The sequence below is a fragment of the Salvelinus sp. IW2-2015 genome, linkage group LG23 (genome assembly GCF_002910315.2).
Source record: "Salvelinus sp. IW2-2015 linkage group LG23, ASM291031v2, whole genome shotgun sequence".
NCBI classification, from domain to species: domain Eukaryota; kingdom Metazoa; phylum Chordata; class Actinopteri; order Salmoniformes; family Salmonidae; genus Salvelinus; species Salvelinus sp. IW2-2015.
In genome coordinates, this window is record NC_036863.1 from 36,162,267 (window position 1) to 36,184,530 (window position 22,264).

Consider the following 22,264-nt stretch of genomic DNA (forward strand, 5'->3'; position numbering starts at 1 on the left):
TGTGTGTGTGTGTGTGTGTGTGTGTGTGTGTGTGTGTGCGTGCGTGCGTGCGTGCGTGCGTGCGTTTTCTGCTCATAGAAACGGACACCTGAGTTGCTGTGTATTGAAACATTAATTTTAAAAATTGTGTTTTTTAGCACCGGCGGCAGAGACAAAGAAGCTTATGACACGCTGTTTGTTCAAACGCCACCATTCTGCAGGGTTTTCACGGTTCACTTTGACCATTTGTCCACTTAAACACACCTCTAAAACTGTCCTGGAGGCAGAAGGTATTACTACATCAAACGGCTTCACCTGACAAAGCCACAATGACTGTTACAGATGTAGGATCTTAATTTGAGCCAGTTTGCTACAGCAGGAAAATAATCCTGCAGCAACAGGAAATTTTATTTTTATTTCACCTTTATTTAACCTTTCTAGGACAGGCGTTCCGCTAGCGGAACCCCTCAACAACATTCCTCTGAAAAGGCAGCGCGGGAAATTCAATATATATTTTTTTGAAATATGTAACTTTCACACATTAACAAGTCCAATACAGCAAATGAAAGATAAACATATTGTTAATCTACCCATCGTGTCCGATTTCAAAAATGCTTTACAGCAAAGCACAACATATGATTGTTAGATCACCGCCAAGTCAAAAAAAAACACAGCCATTTTTCCAGCCAAAGATAGGAGTCATAAAAAGCAGAAATAGAGATAAAATGTATCATTAACCTTTGATGATTTTCATCAGATGACACTCATTCATGTTACACAATACATATATGTTTTGTTCGATAAAGTTAATATTTATATCCAAAAACCTCAGTTTACATTGGCGCCATGTTCAGAAATGCCTCCAAAATATYCKGAGAAATTGCAGAGAGCCACGTCAAATAACATAAATACTCATCATAAACTTTGATGAAAGATACATGTTTTACATAGAATTAAAGATACACTTGTTCTAATGCAACCGCTGTGTCAGATTTCAAAAAAACTTTACGGAAAAAGCAAACCATGCAATAATCTGAGACGGCGCTCAGAAAATAAATAAAATTCCGCCATGTTGGAGTCAACAGAAATCAGAAATTACATTATAAATATTCCCTTACCTTTGATGATCTTCATCAGAATGCACTACCAGGAATCCTAGTTCCACAATAAATTGTTGTTTTGTTCGATAATGTCCATTATTTATGTCCAAGTAGCTACTTTTGTTAGCACGTTTAGTACACATATCCAAACGCTCGTGCAGGTCCAGCCGAACGTCGGACGAAAACTTCAAAAAGTTATATTACAGGTCGAAGAAACTTGTCAAACTAAGTATAGAATCAATCTTTAGGATGTTGTTATCATAAATATTCAATAACGTTCCAACCTGAGAATTTCTTTGTCTGTAGAGAAGCAATGGAACGCAGGTCGCTATCATGTGAAATGCGTGTGACCAGGACCTGGCTCTCTGCCAGACCACTGACTCAAACAGCTCCCATCCGGCTCCACATCACAGTAGAAGCCTCATTCAAGGTTCTACAGACTGTTGACATCTAGTGGAAGCCGTAGGAAGTACAAACATATCCATATCCTACTGTGCATTCAATAGGGGCTGAGTTGAAAATTGACCAACCTCAGATATCCCACTTCCTGGTTGGATTTTTCTCAGGTTTTTGCCTGCCATATGAGTTCTGTTATACTCACAGACATCATTCAAACAGTTTTAGAAACGTCAGATTGTTTTCTATCCAATAGTAATAATACTATGCATATATTAGCATCTGGGACAGAGTAGGAGTCAGTTCACTCTGGGCACGCTATTCATCCAAAAGTGAAAATGCTGCGCCCTATCCCAAAAAAGTTTTAACCAGGTAGGCTAGTTGAGAACAAGTTCTCATTTACAACTGCAACCTGGCCAAGATAAAGCAAAGCAGTTCGACACATACAACACAGAGTTACACATGGAATAAACAAACATACAGTCAATTATTACATACATGTGGATTATATTTCATGGATATTTTTCGTAGGGGTTGATACGTTTCACATTAGGGCAAATCAAGTCTGAAATTTTAAAGGTGAAGTTACAACCTTTAGAAGCCTTTTTAAACCTTGAATACACTACAAGTTTGCATTTCCTGCTGTGGATGAAAAATCTCATCAACAAAAGAGTGATCAAATTAAGATCCTACATTTGTAGGCCTTTTACACAACCCTACACACTTCTGCTGGTGCTGGTACTATCTGACCCTATTTCAACACATATTGTAGGCCAATGTGGTGGGCCTGAACAATATGTCAATGGTTATATCATTTTTTGGCTGGTTTCATTGCTTCCCCTTGCCATTCCTTAGAGATATAGCTAGTGTTGTCTTTCTCATTGTGTGAGCTGATAATGGAATAATTAGAGATTTGTGCACTAGCCCCTCCCCCTGCAGTCAATACTCCACATCTTGTGTGAGAGTGTGTATGTATCTGTAGCTCGTACACACTCAGGGAGCTGGGCAGGCAGTGGGGAGGAAGTCTGTCAGACTGCAGGCCCTGTAGAATGTGACCCTAACCCACGCTAAGCTAATCAATAAGGGCCCACATGTGGGATTCCTCCCCGTGAGCTAAACGCTAATGCTAGCACTCTGTTGGGCCAGAACACACAACACCTCCCTGACTGAGAGACATCTGCATACGCACACACATATACTGCATCACGAAGAGAGAAATATTATCTGTGAGTGATTTATGMGYKKAYCTTAWCATGCTGATATATAAATAAACCTGTCTCTCAGAGACTCGGCTGTATTTTCGGCTGAAGTTAAGGCGGCGCTAGTTTCAAACGCATGCTCTTTTGCAATTTCGACTTGCACTTCTCTGGCACTCCGCTATTTTCCAACCCTGGCGCCTTATTATTAGAGCTTGCTTGCGCTGAGGTGGGAGTAGTGGAAATAACTGAGGTGTATCCTTACAAACGTGCCCCAATGTTCAAGCAGCGCTAATAGCTAAATGTCTCCAAATGAATTCAGAGTTCATTTTGATGTTTCTGGTGGGGGTTAGGGTGCACACAATGCCTTTTGCTCATGGAATGAGAGATGTGATTTATGATATCATACTTCTGACCATATCCTATTTTAACAAACAGATTGATTGTTTTTCATTTATTTTGATGAAAAAACTAACTTATTAGAACGATTCACCGTCCATGAATTTGTTGAGAACGTGGCTCGAATGCAATACAATTTTGTCTGCTATTTCTGTAGAAGTCTGTAGAAGTCCAAATATGGTCTCTAAGGTCTCTATAAAGCATTACATTTGGGAGCAGTGTCACGGTGAGTGGACATTCCCCATTCTCTTCATACTGGATCTTTGTCCAGCTCCTGTGAAAMGTTTGGGTGCCTGTAAAACCCTCCATAGTCTTCAGTTTCCTTGTCTATAGGCCTATAATACGCCCACGGGGAGCAATTATGCTGCCTGTAACTGTTTAGACAGCCTATTTAAAACATATTGTTGTTTTGTTTTTCATTATATACTGTCTTTTTGGGCCTTATCAATAGCCTAGTGAATTTAACTATGCTTGGCATGCCTATGTCCAGACTGCAATTTACTGTGTGTGTGTGTGTGTGTGTGTGTGTGTGTGTGTGTGTGTGTGTGTGTGTGTGTGTGTGTGTGTGTGTGTGTGTGTGCGCCTGTACCTGTACCTAGGCTTGTTTAAAAAATATATATATATATTAGAAAATGGTGGTGGATCCATTTTCATAAAATCATAATAATAATATTATGCGTATGGCTGGGGGGTTGCTGGTAGTAATGCCCTCCAGGTGTGTTGCCCGTATTAATGATAGCGCACAATTTGCGGTGGTTGGCCAACACTGTACTGTCATCTGCTAGCATAACTACCTTCGCTCCTCTTCTCCTGCTCTCTAATCTGTGGGAGTGAAAACCGGGTGGAAATGTGGTGTTTATGACAGTTTGGTCGATGCARCCATAGCTATGTCTCCCTATTGTTGTTTAGTGTGTCATATTCCTTTCATTTCCTTCTCTTTGTTTAGTCTTGTTTTTCGGGGGGTGGGGGTGTGGGGTCAAAAAAACAAATGCATATTTATGAAATCTAATTTCAGCCCACTTGCCAAATGCGATATGCAGCAGGCCCTAATTATATCTGATAAATATGCATGACTAACGACATTTGAGGATCTCCAATAATCAGAGCAAAGAGATCTCATTAAAACACGAGGGTGACTCATATCTGGATGCAGTCATGAGGTCTATACACCCTGWGAAACCATTACAGTCTAGCATTACATCAACAGCAATACCACAACATCATAATGTTGAGAAACAGATCAACAATTGGATCAACACAGATCTATACATCCTTAGTCATCAAGTATAGGAATTCCAATCGTCCACAATCACATCTCAAAAACCAATGGGCTGAAACTTCAAGGTAGAAATGTATCATGCTTTATCTTAATCTCTGTCCGATTACCCTCATATACAATGTGACACAGGAAGTTGTGCTCTGGCTTTTACACCTGCCAAACTGGGATCATAATCATCATTGTCGTACTTCATTGTTTTAATGGGCCATATTTCAAACAGGACGGGTAGTTGTTGGCTGGCAAACCGATGGCATATCGGTCAGAAGAGGTCTCTCATCTGGGTGTAAATCTCTGGGTGTAAATCTCTGTGAGATGGGTTGGCATCTGACTCCTTCCTCTGCCTCTCCACTTGGCGGTCTGAGATACCAACCTAGGAATGTCTTTTCAAATCACACATTCTCACTCCATTACGACCCACACAATGTTTAACCTTTTAAAGAACAGACACTGAGTGTCATATCTCACTTTTTCCATTTGTCTCCAGTAATGAAATGTACAATTTCACACCATTGCTCTTATTGTTAAATATATCTATTTTCTTTTTTTGATTACATAGATTCAAATAACGTGTGAATCTTAAAATTACAGACATTTAGAGTAAGAGTGACACTTTTTCCCCAGCTTTAATATTGCAGAAAGATTGCGGCTTCTATAAATGTAATTGTCTGCATCATTTCCAATCCCCCATATATATTTTGGGGAAATATACAGTACCAGTCAAAARTCTGGACACACCTGCTCATTCAAGAGGTTTTTCTTTATTTTTMCTACTTCTACATTGTAGAATAATAGTGAAGACATCAAAACTATGAAATAACACATATGAAATCATGTAGTAACCAAAAAAGTGTTAAACAAATTAAAATATATTTTATATTTTAGATTCTTCAAAGTACCCACCCTTTGCTTTGATGAAAGCTTTGCACAATCTTGGCATTCTCTCAACCAGCTTCATGAGGTAGTCAGCTTGGAATGTATTTCAATTAACAGGTGTGCTGTGTTAAAAGTTTATTTGTGGAATTTCTTTCCTTATTAATGTGTTTGAGCCAATCAGTTGTGTTGTGACAAGGTAGGGGTGGTATACAGAAGATAGCCCTATTTGGTAAAAGACCAAGTCCATATTATGGCAAGAACAGCTCAAATAAGCAAAGAGAAACGACAGGCCATCAATACTTTAAGACATGAAGGTTAGTCAATCAGGAACATTTCAAGAACTTTTAAAGTTTCTTCAAGTGCAGTCGCAAAAACCATCAAGCGCTATGATGAAACTGGCTCTCATAAGGACCGCCAGCAGGAAAGGAAGACCCAGAGGAACCTCTGCTGCAAAGGATAAGTTCATTAGAGTTAACCGCACCTCAGAAATTGCAGCCCAAATAAATGCTTCACAGAGTTTAGGTAACAGACACATCTCAACATCAACTGTTCAGAGGAGACTTCGTGAATCAGGCCTTCATAGTCTAATTGCTGCGAAGAAACCACTACTAAAGAACACCAATAAGAAGAAGGGCCAAGAAGCACGAGCAATGGACATTAGACCGGTGGAAATCTGTCCTTTGGGCTGATGAGTCCAAATTTTAGATTTTTGGTTGCAAACGCTGTGTCTTTGTGAGACGCAGAGTAGGTGAACAGATGATCTATGCATGTGTGGTTCCCACCATGAAGCATGGAGGAGGAGGTGTGATGGTGTGGGGGTGCTTTGCTGGTGACACTGTCTGTGATTTATTTAGAATTCAAGGCACACTTAACCAGCAAGGCTACCACAGCATTCTGCAGCGATACGCCATCCCATCTGGTTTGCGCTTAGTGGGACTATCATTTGTTCTTAAACAGGACAATGACCCAAAACACACCTCCAGGCTGTGTTAGGGCTATTTGATCAAGAAGGATATTGATGGAGTGCTGAGTGCTGCTTCCACAATCCCCCTAGTTCAACCCAACTGAGATGGTTTGGGATGAGTTGGACCGCAGAGTGAAGGAAAAGCAGCCAACAAGTGCTCAGCATATGTGGGAACTCCTTCAAGACTGTTGAAAAGCATTCCTCATGAAGMTGGTTGAGAGAATGCCAAGAGTGTGCAAAGCCGTCATCGAGGAAAAGCATGGCTATTTTGAAGAATTTCAAATATAAAATATATTTTTGTTTAACACTTTTTGGTGGTTATGATTCCATATGTGTTATGTAGTAGTTTTGATGTCTTCACTATTATTCTACAATGTAGAAAATTGTAAAAATACAAATAAAATAAAAACGTGGAATGAGTAGGTGTGTCCAAACTTTTGACTGGTACTGTATATATTTTAAATATATATATTTTCTTTTATTATTTTACCCTAACCCAACCATCCCTCCCCTAATTGGAGTAAAAACTAATTGACAACTATACTTAGGCTTCTACTTCCAGCTTATACATACTATATACATTTTACAGACACAATATATTTTACATTAGTTGTCTTTTTTTGTTTGTTTGTTTTTAGTCCTAGCTATCCTCAACCCCTCCCATCTATCTCTGAAGGCCATCCAGTTTTGATTTCTAATTACCATATATTCTTCAACTGTGATGTTTCACAAACGTTCTGAACCTTTCTATTCTCATAGTTTCTACAGATACACATTTTTGCTAAGACTATTATCACCCAGCAGTGCTATTTGCAGAGTTCGCRCAAGGTAAATATTGCAATTCTCTAGCCTTGAACCTGTGACCAAATACAAGCTACATATGGGCAGTACCAAAACAAATGATGTAATGATTCTGTCTCTTCACAGCAAAATCTGCAGAGCTGGGATGGTTGTAGCCCCCATATACAGTGCATTCGGAAACTATTCAGACCCCTTGACTTTTTTCACATTTTGTTACGTTACAGCCTTATTCTAAAATGGATTAAATAAGTAAATTCCTCATGAATCTACACACAATACCCCATMATGACAAAGTGAAAATCTGTTTTTTAGAAATGTTGCAAATGTATAAAAAACACAAAATTAACACATACCTTATTTACATAAGTATTCAGACCCTTTGCTATGAGACTTGCAATTGAGCTCAGGTGTATCCTGTTTTGCATTGATCCTCCTTGATGTTTCTACAGCTTGATTAGAGTCCACCTGTGGTAAATTCAATTGATTGGACATGCTTTGGAAAGGCACACACCTGTATWTATAAGGTCCCACAGTTGACAGTGCATGTCAGAGCAAAAACCGAGCCATGAGGTCGAAGAAATTGTTCGTAGAGCTCCGAGACAGGATTGTGTCAAGACACAAATCTAGGGAACGGTAACAAAACATTTCTGCAGCATTGAAGGTCCCCAAGAACAAAGTGGCCTCCATCATTCTTAAATGGAAGAAGTTTGGAACCACCAAGACTCTTCCTAGAGCTGGCCGCCCGTCCAAACTGAGCAATCGGGGGAGAAGGGCCTTGGTCAGGGTGGTGACCAAGAACCTGATGGTCGCTCTGACAAAGCTCTTGAGTTCCTCTGTGGAGATGGGAGAACCTTTCAGAAGGACAACCATCTCTGCAGTACTCCACCAATCAGGCCTTTATGGTAAAGTGGCCAGACGGAAGCCACTTTTAGTAAAAGGCACATGACAGCCYACCTAAAGGACTCTGACCATGAGAAACAAGATTCTCTGGTCTGATGAAAACCAAGATTGAACTCTTTGGCCTGAATGTCAAGCGTCACGTCTGGAGGAAACTTGGCACCATCCTTACGGTGAAGCATGGCGGTGGCAGCATCATGCAGTGGGAATGTTTTTCAACGGCAGGGACTGGCAGACAAGTCAGGATCGAGGGAAGGATGAACGGAGCAAAGTACAGAGATATCCATGATGAWAACCTGCTCCAGAGCGCTCAGGATCTCAGACTRSAGAGAAGGTTCACCTTCCAACAGGACAACGACCCTAAGCCCACAGCCAAGACAACGSGGGAGTGGCTTCGGGACAAGTCTCTGAATTTCCTTGAGTGGCCCAGCCAGAGCCCAGAACCCGATCTAAGAGAGACATGGAAATAGCTGTGCCGCAATGCTCCACATCCAACCTGACAGAGCTTGAGGATCTGCTGAGAAGWATGGGAGAAACTCCCCAAATACAGGTGTGCCAAGCTTCATACCCAAGAAGCGCYACACCCAAGAAGACTCGAGGSTGTAATCGCTGCCRAAGATGCTTCAACAAAGTTCTAAGTAAACGGTATGAATACTTATGTAAATGTGATATTTCAGTTTTGTTTTTTAATACATTTGCAAAAATGTCAAAAAAMYKKTTTTWMYYTKKYCYTWWKGGCAATTGAGTGTAGATTGATGAAGGGGAAAACWATTTAATMMATTTTAGAATAATGCTATAATGTAACAAAATGTGGRAAAAKTCAAGGGGTCTGAATACTTTCCGAATGTACCGTATATAACATTCTATTGGGTGCAAGGATATTGTATAATTTAATTGAAAAACGTTGTTTTATGTAACAGTTCATAAACCATRTGCCATGGAATCGGTACATCGAAAATCTCTTACCAACTATTTTGCAACCTGTGTTTCTCAGCTGTTAATGGTTTGGTGCTTAAATGAAACTGGTATACTTTTTTATTCATCACAACTTTCTTTAACCAATTTTGGTCTTTAATGCAAGGCCAACAGAAATGTTCCTTACCTTCTCTGGCTTCCACTTGCCTCCTCCATTTTTGCGGTAATGCTGCAATCAGTTGGTTGTAATTTTGGATAGAGAAGGCGTTTCCATATTTTTGATAACTGCATGTGTGACAACTCCACCAGTCCTATTTATGATATTTTTTTCAACGATTATACAGTTTTAAAAAACATTTCTCAACAAATATATATTTTTTAAGCAATTAGTATATTTGAGTTTAGCCATAATTTTTGTTGTAATATTTGKTCTATCTTTTCTGGTAGATTAAAYTGAAATTGCAACCAGCTTTCTATGGCTTGTTTTAAAAATAGTGATATTTTGGAAACACTATATCCCTGACTCAGTTGAATGTGTAGGCTACAGCATAGTCAATAACATCCATTCAGTATAGCTGTGTCATTTCCATGACATTTACAGAGAGCCTAGCCTGCCGGTCTTAAAATGGAGTCAGATGCTTGTTAATGAATTGTTGTCTTTACAGGCAGCTAGCTGGCTCCTTTCTCCTTTCCCTCAGCCTGATAGGGCTCACATCCTCGTCTTGTCATAGCGTGTTGTAGCATCATATGCCATCACTGTAGCGTGTTAGTCTGTCATCAGGTGGAGTGGCTGCAGCAGGGGAGGTGAGGGGCGGTGTGGAGGTGGGATGGGAGGTATTCAGCAGACAGTGAGAGCTAGCTACATAAAGCCTTTATCACGCCTAAACGGCTCCATCTCCCAAAGCCAGGGCCAGATTAGCGCCGCCCATTCGAGTGGAACCATGAGAAGGCAGGAACCAACTAAACAAAGCTGTGAGGGGGAAGCCAACATAGACGCACCGGAGGGGGGGAGAGAGGTGTCACGCTTTTTTAGTCTTCCTGATTGATGTGTCAATAGGCTTTTATTGCTGTTGTGTTCTCTGAGGAGTCAAGTCGATTACATGGAGAGCATTTTACACTTCAAAGTACCGTAGCATGGATGGATATACAGTATCCAAGATGTGAACATGTGAATGGGAACATGTCTTAGTGGCAGCTCAAGTGCACAATGTACACGATGTAATGCAAATCTTACGTGCATATGTAACTGATGTAGGACTGCCGTGTTTACATAATACTAAAAACGGCTATAGTTAATGACTCTCGATGTGTGTGTGTCTCTCCAAACACAGACCCACTAATGAAACATGACCTCTGACCCTTGTGTGTACCCAGGTGTGGCGTGTTGGCCGTGGGAGCTGTCAGTCTGCAGCTGGCCTATCAGGAGCTCTCAGGAGAATGGACCAGAGCAGACAGTCTAGCTGAGGATGCCCCCCGTCCCTCCCCATCTCTACACCTGCTCTCTCACTTCTCACACCATGCTAGGAAGACACACTCTGCACCTCTGCTTTTGACCAACCCCCCCACTCCCCCCACCCCTCCCAATACCTTATTTCTCCCAGTATCTCCAATAACCTACTTATTTGAGGTTATTTGGAGGTCCTTTCTATACCCATTTCTGCCCACGAGTGAACTCCTGGTCATAATTAGTTTTTCTGGCTAGAAGACTGGAGGACATGTCCTTATTCTCAGAGAGTGGTCCCAGACGGCAGGGTTCCGGTGGGACGCGGCGCTCCAGCCCCCGCAGGATGTCTGACCCGTGTCTGGTGTGTCTCCTGAGCCTGGCCCTCTGCCTGACACTGTCTTCCTGCCAGCGGGCCGACCTCAGCGGGAAACACCCCATGGTCACCACGGGCTATGGCAAGCTGCGCGGCGTCAGGAAGGAGCTCAACAACGAGATCCTGGGGCCCGTGGAGCAGTACCTGGGCGTGCCCTATGCCACCCCGCCCATCGGCGAGCGTCGCTTCCAGCCCCCTGAGGCACCAGGTTCCTGGCAGGAGATCCGCAACGCCACCCAGTTTGCCCCCGTGTGCCCGCAGAACGTACACGGGGTGCTGCCTGAGATCATGCTGCCGGTGTGGTTCACTGACAACCTGGACGCTGCAGCAGGCTACGTTCAGAACCAGAGTGAGGACTGTCTGTACCTCAATGTCTACGTGCCCACTGAGGATGGTGAGTCCAGCTCCTGTTCCATCTATCAGGCCAGAGTACACTTCCAGTCAGGCAGGCTCAGGCTAGGACAGACTGTCTAGGGCTTCTACTGCTGGGGATGAAGAGATCTCCTCAGTTTTGGTCAGATAGTTCATTCACATCCTGTTCTAACTGGTGTGGAATAGGTTAGGTTCATTTAAGGTTAGGAGTAAACCACATTTACACCTCTGAGGTATCACTACTAACCTTGTGTGTGTTTCGTCTCCGGTTGAGAAGTAGGTCCTTCTTGGCTATCTCACTCCAGAGTAAGACGGTAGTGTGAAAATGACCAGGATGCATTACATGTGTCGTCCTCCTCAGCCTTTTTATGTCACAGTGCAACTGTTATTTGGTCCCAGCAAGAGGGAACGCTATAGAAGCATCTTTATAGAGTGGCATCATTTGGATCATTCTTTCAGGAGATTGTAATCAGAGACACAAGGGCTCTTAAGCTGAGCCAATAGACACCCATGAGATTACCAAAGAATAGCAGCACTTACACTCATGTCAGCCTCGATTACTGTTTAGTCTGTTGTTCAGGCAGGGTTTCCTTGTTATGCATACTGTACCCTAGTCCTGTCAAAGCAAGGGATTTTTAGCTTCAGTGTATAGTAGAGCTGGAAATTGCCCAGGACCTCACAATAGGATATTTTATTTATTTTAACAGGGAGTCATGCTGAGACCAAGGTCTCTTTCACAAATGAGCCCTTTATACTCATCAATACACATCAAACAATGTGTCAACAATATACACTATATTTTCACGATACTTAGGTGCCAATACGATATTTATTGGGATTTTCTCGATTCTATATGCATTGCGATTTGATGTTCCAAACATATTTCTCACTATATGTCTGCTGCAGAGAGATGAGAGAGAGCATGAGAAAAGGAGGGTTGATCAACCATAAAAGTGCTCAAAACATGTTGGCTCACTATTTAAAAAGAAGATGGATAACATGCTATAAGATGAAAAATACTGGAGTCTTGGCACAGGTACAGCCGACTAGAGCTAGCTAGCAACAGAAAACAACAACCTTGGAGTCAAAGTATTGATATAATATCCTCCAAAATGATACACAACTGTCAAACCCCCATCACTAGTGTATAGTGATGCTTCATGCTTTATTGAAGTATAGGCTCGGTCAAAAGGTCAGTGTTTGTTAGCTATGCTACTCCCTCACTGTGCGTCCAAATTTGTTGAGGAAGTATATTTACCCATGGCTTGAGGATTGAGACATTTCAATGACAAAATTGACWAAATAACATAAACTTAAAATATTTTAATTCTTGGCGAGGGACAACAGTAAATCTACATTTAAGTCATTTAGCAGACGCTCTTATCCAGAGCGACTTACAAATTGGTGCATTCACCTTATGAAATCCAGTGGAACAACCACTTTACAATAGTGCATCTAACTCTTTTAAGGGGGAGGGGTGGGGTTAGGAGGATTACTTTATCCTAGGTATTCCTTAAAGAGGTGGGGTAGACCACAGTATTGAGAGGGAAAAACATGTCCCTCTAATGAAGCAAATAGATGAATTGTATGTTTACACCAGATCATCTTTATTGTCTGACCCAACTGGACTGTGTTTGTTTCCCCGCTGTGTGCTCGGAAAACAATATTTTGCACATACTTGTGAGACTTCTAGGTTTAGCATTTACATATACAGGATTTGTATCTCCATTTTAGGCTGCCCAGTGGGCTTGCTTGTATCGAGGGCATTCGGTTCTGAGAATTTCAGCTGTGCTCCTGGAATCCTTTGTGAACTAAATCTCACTGAAGCTGAGCATAGGCTATAATCAGATTTCAGGCAGTGTTACCAGTCCGTTTGGGGTTAAGCCATTTATAGCACTCATATTTAATTATTTTCAAGACCAGCACANCACACACACACACACACACACACACACACACACACACACACACACACACACACACACACACACACACACCGAAGGTAAATTCCTTTCCTGAAGATAATAATGTAGGTATGACATGTTAACATGCTCAGCTCAGTAACCAGTAAGCACAGTGAACCTATGCTCAGGTTGGAGACTTCATATGCTACAGATGATAGCTCATCTCCTTGGTTGTCATGGAGGTCAACTTCTATACATTAGCTTGTCATAATTGGTTGACCCAAAGCATCACTGTAATAGAGGGCCTGAGAATCCTAGCCTCATTGGTTCCCACTATCTGCCACGAACCAATCATTTCAATAAGAAGTGCTTGCCTCAGCAGATCAGCCTGCTTCCATCTGCATCAAGCAGTGTTCTGACGGGGGTCTGCTCRTCTCTGATTATATTCTATGTGACAGAAATCTACTGCTGAAGATTGACGTAATMATTTAAATGCACAATCTGTAAGATTTCCTGCTGTTTCATGTTTTTTATATTTGTATTATTGATATACCGTAGCATAGCCCAAACCAGAGTTRGGGCTGCTGTTGGGTTGAAGTACAGACTCTGGAGTGTGGCTTTAAGGAGAAGGATAAAAAGTATTTTGCTATTTTCTTCTGACAGGTTCTGCCCCCTTGTAGTTGATTAGTTATCCAAGCATTGATTTATTTTCACTTAATAAAAGCATAATGGAACATAACAGTGTAACTTCAATATTCTCTTCAATCAGGACCAATTAAACACATTTGGAAAGGGAAGGATTTTTTTTCAAAGATTGTTCTGTATTCAGTAAAGCTAATTAGCAGGTAGTTTTTAACATAAGCCACATTCACACACACACACACACACACACACACACACACACACACACACACACAGTACTGACTCACAAAACTCACTCCACACAGAATTGCAGTATGTCGATCCCCCTGGACTATGGATATGAAGTACTGTTAGACTGACCTCACAATAGAGACCCTTTTTATAGACCTAAGTAAATGTCTAGGCTCTATAGTGTTACTGTTGTAACATATTGGGCTTTGCTTCACCCCACGATATGTCAAAACCCAGCTCACAGTATACTAGATGTAATGGGCTTAGGCTGCAGTCTACATTTAGCCGACATGCATATTTCACTGTGTATGAGGCGTTGTAACAGAGAGTTAGAGTGTTGCAATCCCATTGTGATGTCTACTCAGCAGCAATAGACTGCGAAGGATGTGACATCACAATCCACCAGGCCACGTCTTGGCAGCGTTCCAAATTAATTTCCGTTTTAATCCGATCAATATGTTCCACAGCCAAACAAAAAGATGGTACGTGCTCAAGAGTCATTTCAAGCTTCAGAGTATAATATACATGAAGACTGGTAGGGTGATGATGATTGGTGGGGGAGGGGAAACTGATATGAATGTATAAATAAATGAATAAATAACAATTGACACTGCAGAAGAACTACCGTGTGAATTGCCTCTGATGCAAGAACAAACCTCAAACAAATTATTCTATTTTTGCTATCGCAGCAGCCCTTGATCTGGTGAAAATTGGATCAGGATTGTTCTTCGGGGGAAATGAGAAATCGTTGTGTACTGTATTGTAGCAGTCGCACCTCTGCTAGCTCCTACCTAGTGCACAACTCCACAGCTAATTAGCCCAGAAACTGAAGGCTTATCTAATTCCATGTACACAAAAGAGGGATGCCTTTGAAAGTGAGCTTTGGGCTGGGATGGGAAACGAGGGGCACCAGAAACACTGCTGGATTCTAGCTCGACCTGGCCAACAGACATTTTTCATCCTGTTGATTCATTGCGTTTAATCATTTTGTTAAGTGAGGCAGCACCTTGAACACTAAATAGTGTATGAATAGGGTAGTGAGTTATGTTGTAAATCTTTTCTAAATACTGTCTAAGTACTGGAGAGAAGGGGAGATTACTGTAATKGGGAAGCCTGCGATTGGCTTGTGATTGGCTGAAATCATATTCTATATCAAGTTGCTATGGGTTATGCTGCTTGGGAGGAAAACGGATTGTGTGTGATTTGGTTATTCCYAAGGGTACAGGAGTGCCTGTCTGTGAATGAAAGTGTGTTTTTTACATGTGGCTTGTGTTCTTGTCATATTCTGTCACATATTGTTAGGGGTCACTGCTCACACAGGCCTGTCGCTGTCCTCCTCTATTACTTCCTGTGTGTGAAACAATTGAGTGTTCTTGAAAGTCAAAATATCAATGTTCCATGTTCATACAGCAGATATAGTTCATACAGTATTGACATATTTTGATTAGCTTAGGGTATATGGATTATTACAGTTTCCACACATCACATTTCAATATCCCACACGCCCAAGGCCTGTTTAGTGCACCACTCTATGTATCCCCCTTATTGACTGTCYCTCTAATGGATCCTCATCTGCTACCTGAATCTGAGGCCTCAGAATGACCCAACACTCACAGACCACAGAGGAAACCACACATCACACCCTTTTGCCCAATTTTAAGAGTAGTACCGTGGAAGGAGGAAATACTCAGACAGAACCCCCTCTGCTCTCAGCCTCTGAGCTCCTCCCTCGCTCTCTCTTTGTATCCCCCCTCCCTCGTCCTCTCTATGCGGGCTGTGGTAGAGGAGGTCACAGGCTCTGAATGCAAATCAGTTCCATGTCCTTCCCCACTAGGCCGCTATGTAGCCTGCTGCGCCCTCAACTCCAATGAAATTTGAATAGCTTTTTAGAATAATGAAAACAAAGCTGACCTAATGTCAGAGACAAACACACACAGGGGCTCTGTTTAGTCCAGCTGTGCCTGGGTTCCTCACGTGGAGAATCCCCTGTACTGTATTAGCCGTCAGCCTGCTCGGCGAGAGCACTGTCATTGCATTCCTATTTCCTCCAGACGGTCGGATCGGCCGTTTTACCGTCCATATTTCAGCAGGCGGGGCCACAGAGCTAGGGATGGACGGAGGKAGGGGTATGGGAATGGCACTGTGAACACTGTGAGCCGCTGGAGAAGCACGGTGGGGGCATGATGCTGTGTCTCACACCTCGTCAAACACACAGCACAGTACGGTCATGACACACTAGGGAAATGGAGAAGGACAGCAGACAGCAGCTTGTGTYCAGGCCGCTCCACGCTCACTCAACCGTGGAGAAACAGTGTTGACTGGGAGGAGGGGGACAGGAGCTGAGCTAAATGATCATCTGTGGACCACTGGATTTCACTGAACGCCAGCCCATTACATCATGTGTCAGTCAGTTTGCTGCCCAGCTCCTAATTGGAGCACATGTAAGGGCTGAAATAGATACACTGTTCCTCTGTTGACCCAGCTACATTTCAACTGCACATATATTCAAATCAAGCTTGTTAAAATTCTTTAGACGTGTTTTTTTCATCGGTGTGGTKGATTATTATGCGTAAGATGTGTTTGTTTATTTTCTCACTCTTTTGGTTGCATGACTGATCCTGGCTGCATCTTCCTGCCAATTTCACTTTATAAATGGTGTTAGAATCAGAGGCCAAACTGCAGAAGAATTCTCCAAGGTAAAATATTCGTAATGAAAATGTATTTGTGCCCTTATTGACCTGTCTAGAAACCGAAAGGAAGGCTTTCACATCTAGTAACACTGTTCTTGCTCAGTAGTATGCAGACAAACGAGGTGTCTACCGTTCTTTACCAACTTGTTGTGCTGCCATCCTTTTCCTGGAAGTGTAACAATRAGTTCATTGGAGTGAGAGTGATGGCTGAGAGATGAGGAAAGTGGCAATGAGGTTGTCCCCTTCAAATGAGGCATGTACCGTGTGTAAATACTGCAGTATGGTATACGTGTTTAYGACGTATGTCCGGTGGAGTATTTGTGACTGTTTCAAGGATGGATGTGTGTATTAAGGTGTTCTTGGCCATTCTCAGACATCTTGTTCAATGTCAAGCCATTGAAGCAGGCGTGTAGGTGCTGTAACTATTTCCTACTCTAAGTGGCTGTCCACGTGGAGCTGACAACTCCGTAGAACTGGCTMTGTCAATTAGCTGTGAGAGAAGGCCCCAGCTACAGCCCCATGCAGCACCACTGCACATGCTGACATCGTCGCTGAACACAAAGACAAACCTGTTTGTTTCTCTCCCCACAGAGCCATGTCTCTGTTAGGAAACAACGCTATCATACCTGCTTGTCGCATCCCAAAATGCACTGCAGAAAATGTCCCAAAGTGCACTCCAGCACATTACATTTTCTCCTCCAACACGACAAAAAAAACTCCTTTGACAGCACAACAGATCCCAACAAAACACATCCAACAATCATCTCGGATTGAGCCTCCTCTCCCATCAGAGACAGAATTGGGCTTCCAGGAAGCATTACGCCCATGCAAAGTCTTTAACTGAAGTCTGCCACTCTATTTCAAAGGGAGACAGGTTCCATTTCAGCAGAGCTGCTCTCTGTATGCAGCTTAAGCTTTTTAATGGGTATTAGAGCAGGTATGAAATCACTGTGCTCTCCATTAAGCAGTTAGGTGTGGTATTAAAGTGCTGCTGGGAAAGTGCTGACTGGGAAGGGRCTAATCTTCCTTCCCCTCCATTTACAGGCTGTCTACCTGTCGTCTCTCACCCCCACCCTCTTACTGGAACTGCCCTTACACCAGGGGGACTGGGGGCGGAAGGGAATCAGGTCAACATTGATCACTCCCCTTATAAAAAAGCACTTGCATATGAGGATTGAGGAAGCACTATAGTAATGACGAGAGAAAGCAGAGAGAGAGCGAGAGAGCAGTGCTGGTGCTCTGGGTGTGTCCCTGTTCCAGCAGCCATTCATCCAGCAGTGCAGAGTGTTGGCCATACGTTTTGCCAATAGATCTGTCTTTGCGGCACAGTGTGACAGAGGCTGTTGTTAGCACCTTATGAGGGAGCCATCAGAAGACAATGGGAGAGATGTAGTTAGCACACTGTGAGACTGATAAAGCTGCTGGCTCACCAACAGAGAGTATACTGTGTCTGTTAGACGAGAGAGTGTATCGCCAACACACAAGGAGAGAGGCCCCACTGGACACAGACGTCTATTCAACATCTATTCCACGTTGGTGCGACTTAATTTCATTGAAATGATTCAACCATTGTGTGCCCAGTAAGGAGTGTGTTAGCACCATAAAGGGAGAGTGTGTTGTTAGCATAGCTAGCATGCCAGGTGGCACTATGTTATTAGCACACTGTTTGTGTGTGTGTGTGTGGACAGGCTAGCGTGCTAAATGCTAACAGTGATTGAGAGGAACGATAAAAGCTGTGTAGTGATTGGGCTGGCCATGTAGCGCTCCGCTGACAGATGGAGACAATAAACAAATGAACAGGATCCATATTGGCCAGGCTTACAGAGAGCGGCGTTATTGTCTTTCCCCTATGGAGCGTTTAACTGCCGTCACCATTAAAACGGAATGTGGACCTCTGTGACCTTGGCATAGGGGAGCCCTGTCAGACGTCCTCACATGGCTGCGTAAATACTGAACCACCACTCCCTGGTCGGCTTCTTGTATGGTTACACTGGAGGAGGGAGAGACACTCATCATGTGCATTAACATCGCTGGAGTGTGCGTGTGTGTCCCTGGTCATCCCCTCCAGTGTAGTTGTGTATAGTGGCAGACCAGTCCCCATGGACGTGGTGTAGAGGGCCCAGATACCCTGTAGCCTGAGGGCTGCAGCGCTGGGCTAAGGGGCTAAGTGGGCACATGCTTCATGATGGGTTGGCATTCCCCTGTCTGCCTTCTGACGGCAAAGAATGATGGCTTGATTCTCTTCATTGATTTTCCTCTACAAAGCACTAACGTGTAGGGAATAAATGGGAAGAGAAAAACAATGAGATGTTCTCTGGGGTCGTTGACCAGGCCGCTCTTGGCTAGGTACTGTGCAGRGGAACAGGCTAGTTGTCTCCACAGGACAAGCTCTATCTGTAATTCTCTCTTACTTTTGGCTTTCGGTTGTTTCGGAGACTTTTGAAAATTAGATAGAGGTTGCTCTTCCTGCTTCTCCTCTTGTTTTCTTGTTCACTTTTTAGTTTTTGCTTTTTCAGCAAAGTGCAATCTTTTTGAATTTTCTCTTTTCTCTTTTCCCTCCCTTTTTTCTGAACCTTAGGTCCGCTCACAAAAAAACACGATGAGTCTACAATGAACAAACCGAGGGATGAAGGTATTTTTGTTGCATGTTTTACCCTTTTGTTGTCTTTTTCAAACTTTTGGAGGGGATGGTTCAATTGAATAACAAACTGATATTAGTTTGTGTCTAAGTGTAATCACTTATTCTTTTTCTCTGTAATTGTAATCGTCTCACAATAATATAATACGTCTGATAATATACACAATTATATATTATTTTATACCATATACTTAAAACTAGCTTCACTAGTTAATGGTGTGAAGTAGACTGATATAGACTCTCACTCTCAGTCTCTCTCTCTCTCACACACACACACCTCAATTGTTCCACACACCCTTGCCACAGAGCAGTTTTCTCCTTTTTCGCTATATGGTTAATCAACCAATAAACAGAATTTGATTTGCATAGAATGTTTTACAACGTTTGACTGTATTCTGTCTTGCGCCAGTGAATATTTAACCTTGTGTAATATTCTTTACCTTCATCATTTGGATTGGGTCATTCGATTGATCCACTTTACCATTTCTTTATTAAGTTATTTGTTGGGGTATAGGTGAGGATTTTTACAGTAAAGGCATTATAGTTTGGGTGGGTGGTGGTGGTGGGGGGCTTGTAGGCTGTCATTTGAATGGATTCCAAGCAGTGGAGCTTGCTAACTGACATGCATTACACATGCAAATACCCAGGTAATCAGTTGTTAAAACTAGCCAGGAAAAGATGCATTGACTTTATGTAATCAAGAGGTTTGAAAGATCAGACTGTTACCATAGTGTTTTGTGTGTGCGTGCATCTTTGTGTGTGCATCCGATCAGGTGTTTGTGTGTCTGATTTGTATATATGTGCGTGTGATGATGTGGGCGTGCATGTGTTAGAGTGTGTATGCTGTTTACGTGTTAAGTTGTCCCATTCTGCCGTCTCTAATTGCTATGGTTTAAAAGGAGACAGAGCTTGCTAATCCTTTTGGAGAGGGAGATAGAGAGAATATTTTAGGGGCTGTTTTGAAGCAGGCAGGACAGTGAGGGMATTGTTGGCCCTGTAGGCCTRGGATTCAGGCTGAGTGAGACTGCTCCTGTCATCTCCCCATCTGGACACAGCCTCATCCCCAACTGTCACTGCAAGGTTAGAGAAGAAAATGATACACACGATCTCACACTCAAATGCACTCTTATCATGCACTAACACATGCACTCTTATCATGCACTAACACATGCACTCTTATCATGCACTAACACATGCACTCTTATCATGCACTAACACATGCACTCTTATCATGCGTGAAAACCCACACATGTGACTTCCAAGCACTCTCACATACACATGAATCCAGACACTCAATCACACTTCATCACTTTTTTTTCACACACACATCCTACAGCAACACACACTCCATCACATACAAACATGGGCAGCAAAACCCACACAAACATAGGCAAGTGGGAAGTCTTGACAAACCCCTGGTCCMCTTGCTCCTAAGGATGAACCAGTCTGACTGGGTCAGTCCAGACTACTGCTGCCATGTTCGCTCCGGTGCTGAAGCTTAGCAACACCTCCATGAGAATGAATTAATTATATATATTGTACAAAGGGATGTACAGCTACATATATATGATGTACAGTTCCTTCAGAAAGTATTCACACCTCTTTACTTTTTCYACATTTTGTTGTGTCACTGCCTGAATTTAAAATGGATTAAATTGAGATTTTGTGTCACTGGTCTACACACAATACCCCATAATGTCAGTGGAATTTTGTTTGTAGAAAATCTTCTAAATTAATAAAAGTTCCCTCAGTCGAGCAGTGAATTTCAAGCACAGATTCAACCACAAAGACCAGGGGTTTTTCAATGCCTTGCAAAGAAGGGCACCGATTGGTTGATGTGTAAAGAAAGAGAAAAAAGACGCTGAATATCCCTTTGAGCACGGCAAAGTTATTAATTATCACTACAGAGATACAGGCGTCCTTCCTAACTCAGTTGCCAGAGAGGAAGGAAACTGCTCAGGGATTTCACCATGAGGCCAATGGTGATTTTAAAACAGTTAATTAGAGTTTAATAGTGGTGAAATGAGAACTGAGGATGGATCAACAACATTGTAGTTACTCCCCAATACTAACCTAAATGACAGAGTGAAAAGAAGGAAGCCTGCACAGAATCAAAATATTCCAATACGTGCATCATGTTTGCAACAAGCCACTAAAGTAGTACTGCAAAAATTGTGGCAAAGAAATCAACTGAATACAAAGCGTTGTTGGGGGCAAATCCAACACATCACAGAGTACCACTCTTCATATTTTCAAGCATGGTGGTGGCTGCATCATGTTATGGGTATGGGTATTGGCAAAGACTAGGGAGTTTTTTTTGATAAAAAAAATGGAATACAGCTAAGCACAGGCAAAATCCTAGAGGAAAACCTGGTTCAGTTGTTTTCTTTCCTACAGACACTGGGAGACAAATTCACCTTTCTGCAGAACAATAACCTAAAACACAAGGCCAAATATACACTGGAGTTGCTTACCAAGATGACATAGAAAAAGTGGCCTAGTTACAGTTTTGACTTAAATCGGCTTGAAAATCTATGGCACTGTAAATATTATATACATATGCATATTACATGCATGCCACATACGTGGGGCAGTGTCTAAAAGCTGTTCCTGTGACTAGGTATGTTACTAACATTGTTARTAGTTTAATGAAATGCTGTCTGACAAGATGTGAGTCAATCACATAGGGAGACCAGTACACCTGGAGACTGCTGCAGGTGGCTCAAAGACACATTTACTCACCATGAACAGACATACAACATGTGCATCATCATGTTAGACATGTATGCACATACAGTGGGGAGAACAAGTATTTGACACACTGCCGATTTTGMRGGTWTTCCTACTTACAAAGCATGTAGAGGTCTGCAATTTTTATCATAGGTACACTTCAACAAACATAGGCAAGTGGGAAGTCTTGACAAACCCCTGGTCCCCTTGCTCCTAAGGATGAACCAGTCTGACTGGGTCAGTCCAGACCACTGCTGTCATGTGAGAGACGKAATCTAAAACAAAAATCCAGAAAATCACATTGCATGATTTTTAAGTAATTAATTTGCATTTTATTGCATGACATAAGTATTTGATACATCAGAAAAGCAGAACTTAATATTTGGTATCTGTCCACATTTTTATCATAGGTAACAGCACACTTCAAACTGTTGGAGAGAA

The 22,264-nt window shown here is 42.3% G+C and overlaps 1 protein-coding gene across 1 annotated transcript in view; it reads left to right on the forward strand.

The window, feature by feature from the left end:
• The window catches only part of nlgn2b (neuroligin 2b), an 89,463-nt gene that overhangs the window by 21,141 nt on the left and 46,058 nt on the right, over window positions 1-22,264 (forward strand). Inside the window, exons 2-3 of the mRNA XM_023968971.2 lie at window positions 10,174-11,010; window positions 19,034-19,087. Of these exons, the coding sequence (XP_023824739.1) occupies window positions 10,515-11,010; window positions 19,034-19,087 (550 nt within the window). The 5' untranslated portion in view covers window positions 10,174-10,514. The remainder of the gene's footprint in view (window positions 1-10,173; window positions 11,011-19,033; window positions 19,088-22,264) is intronic.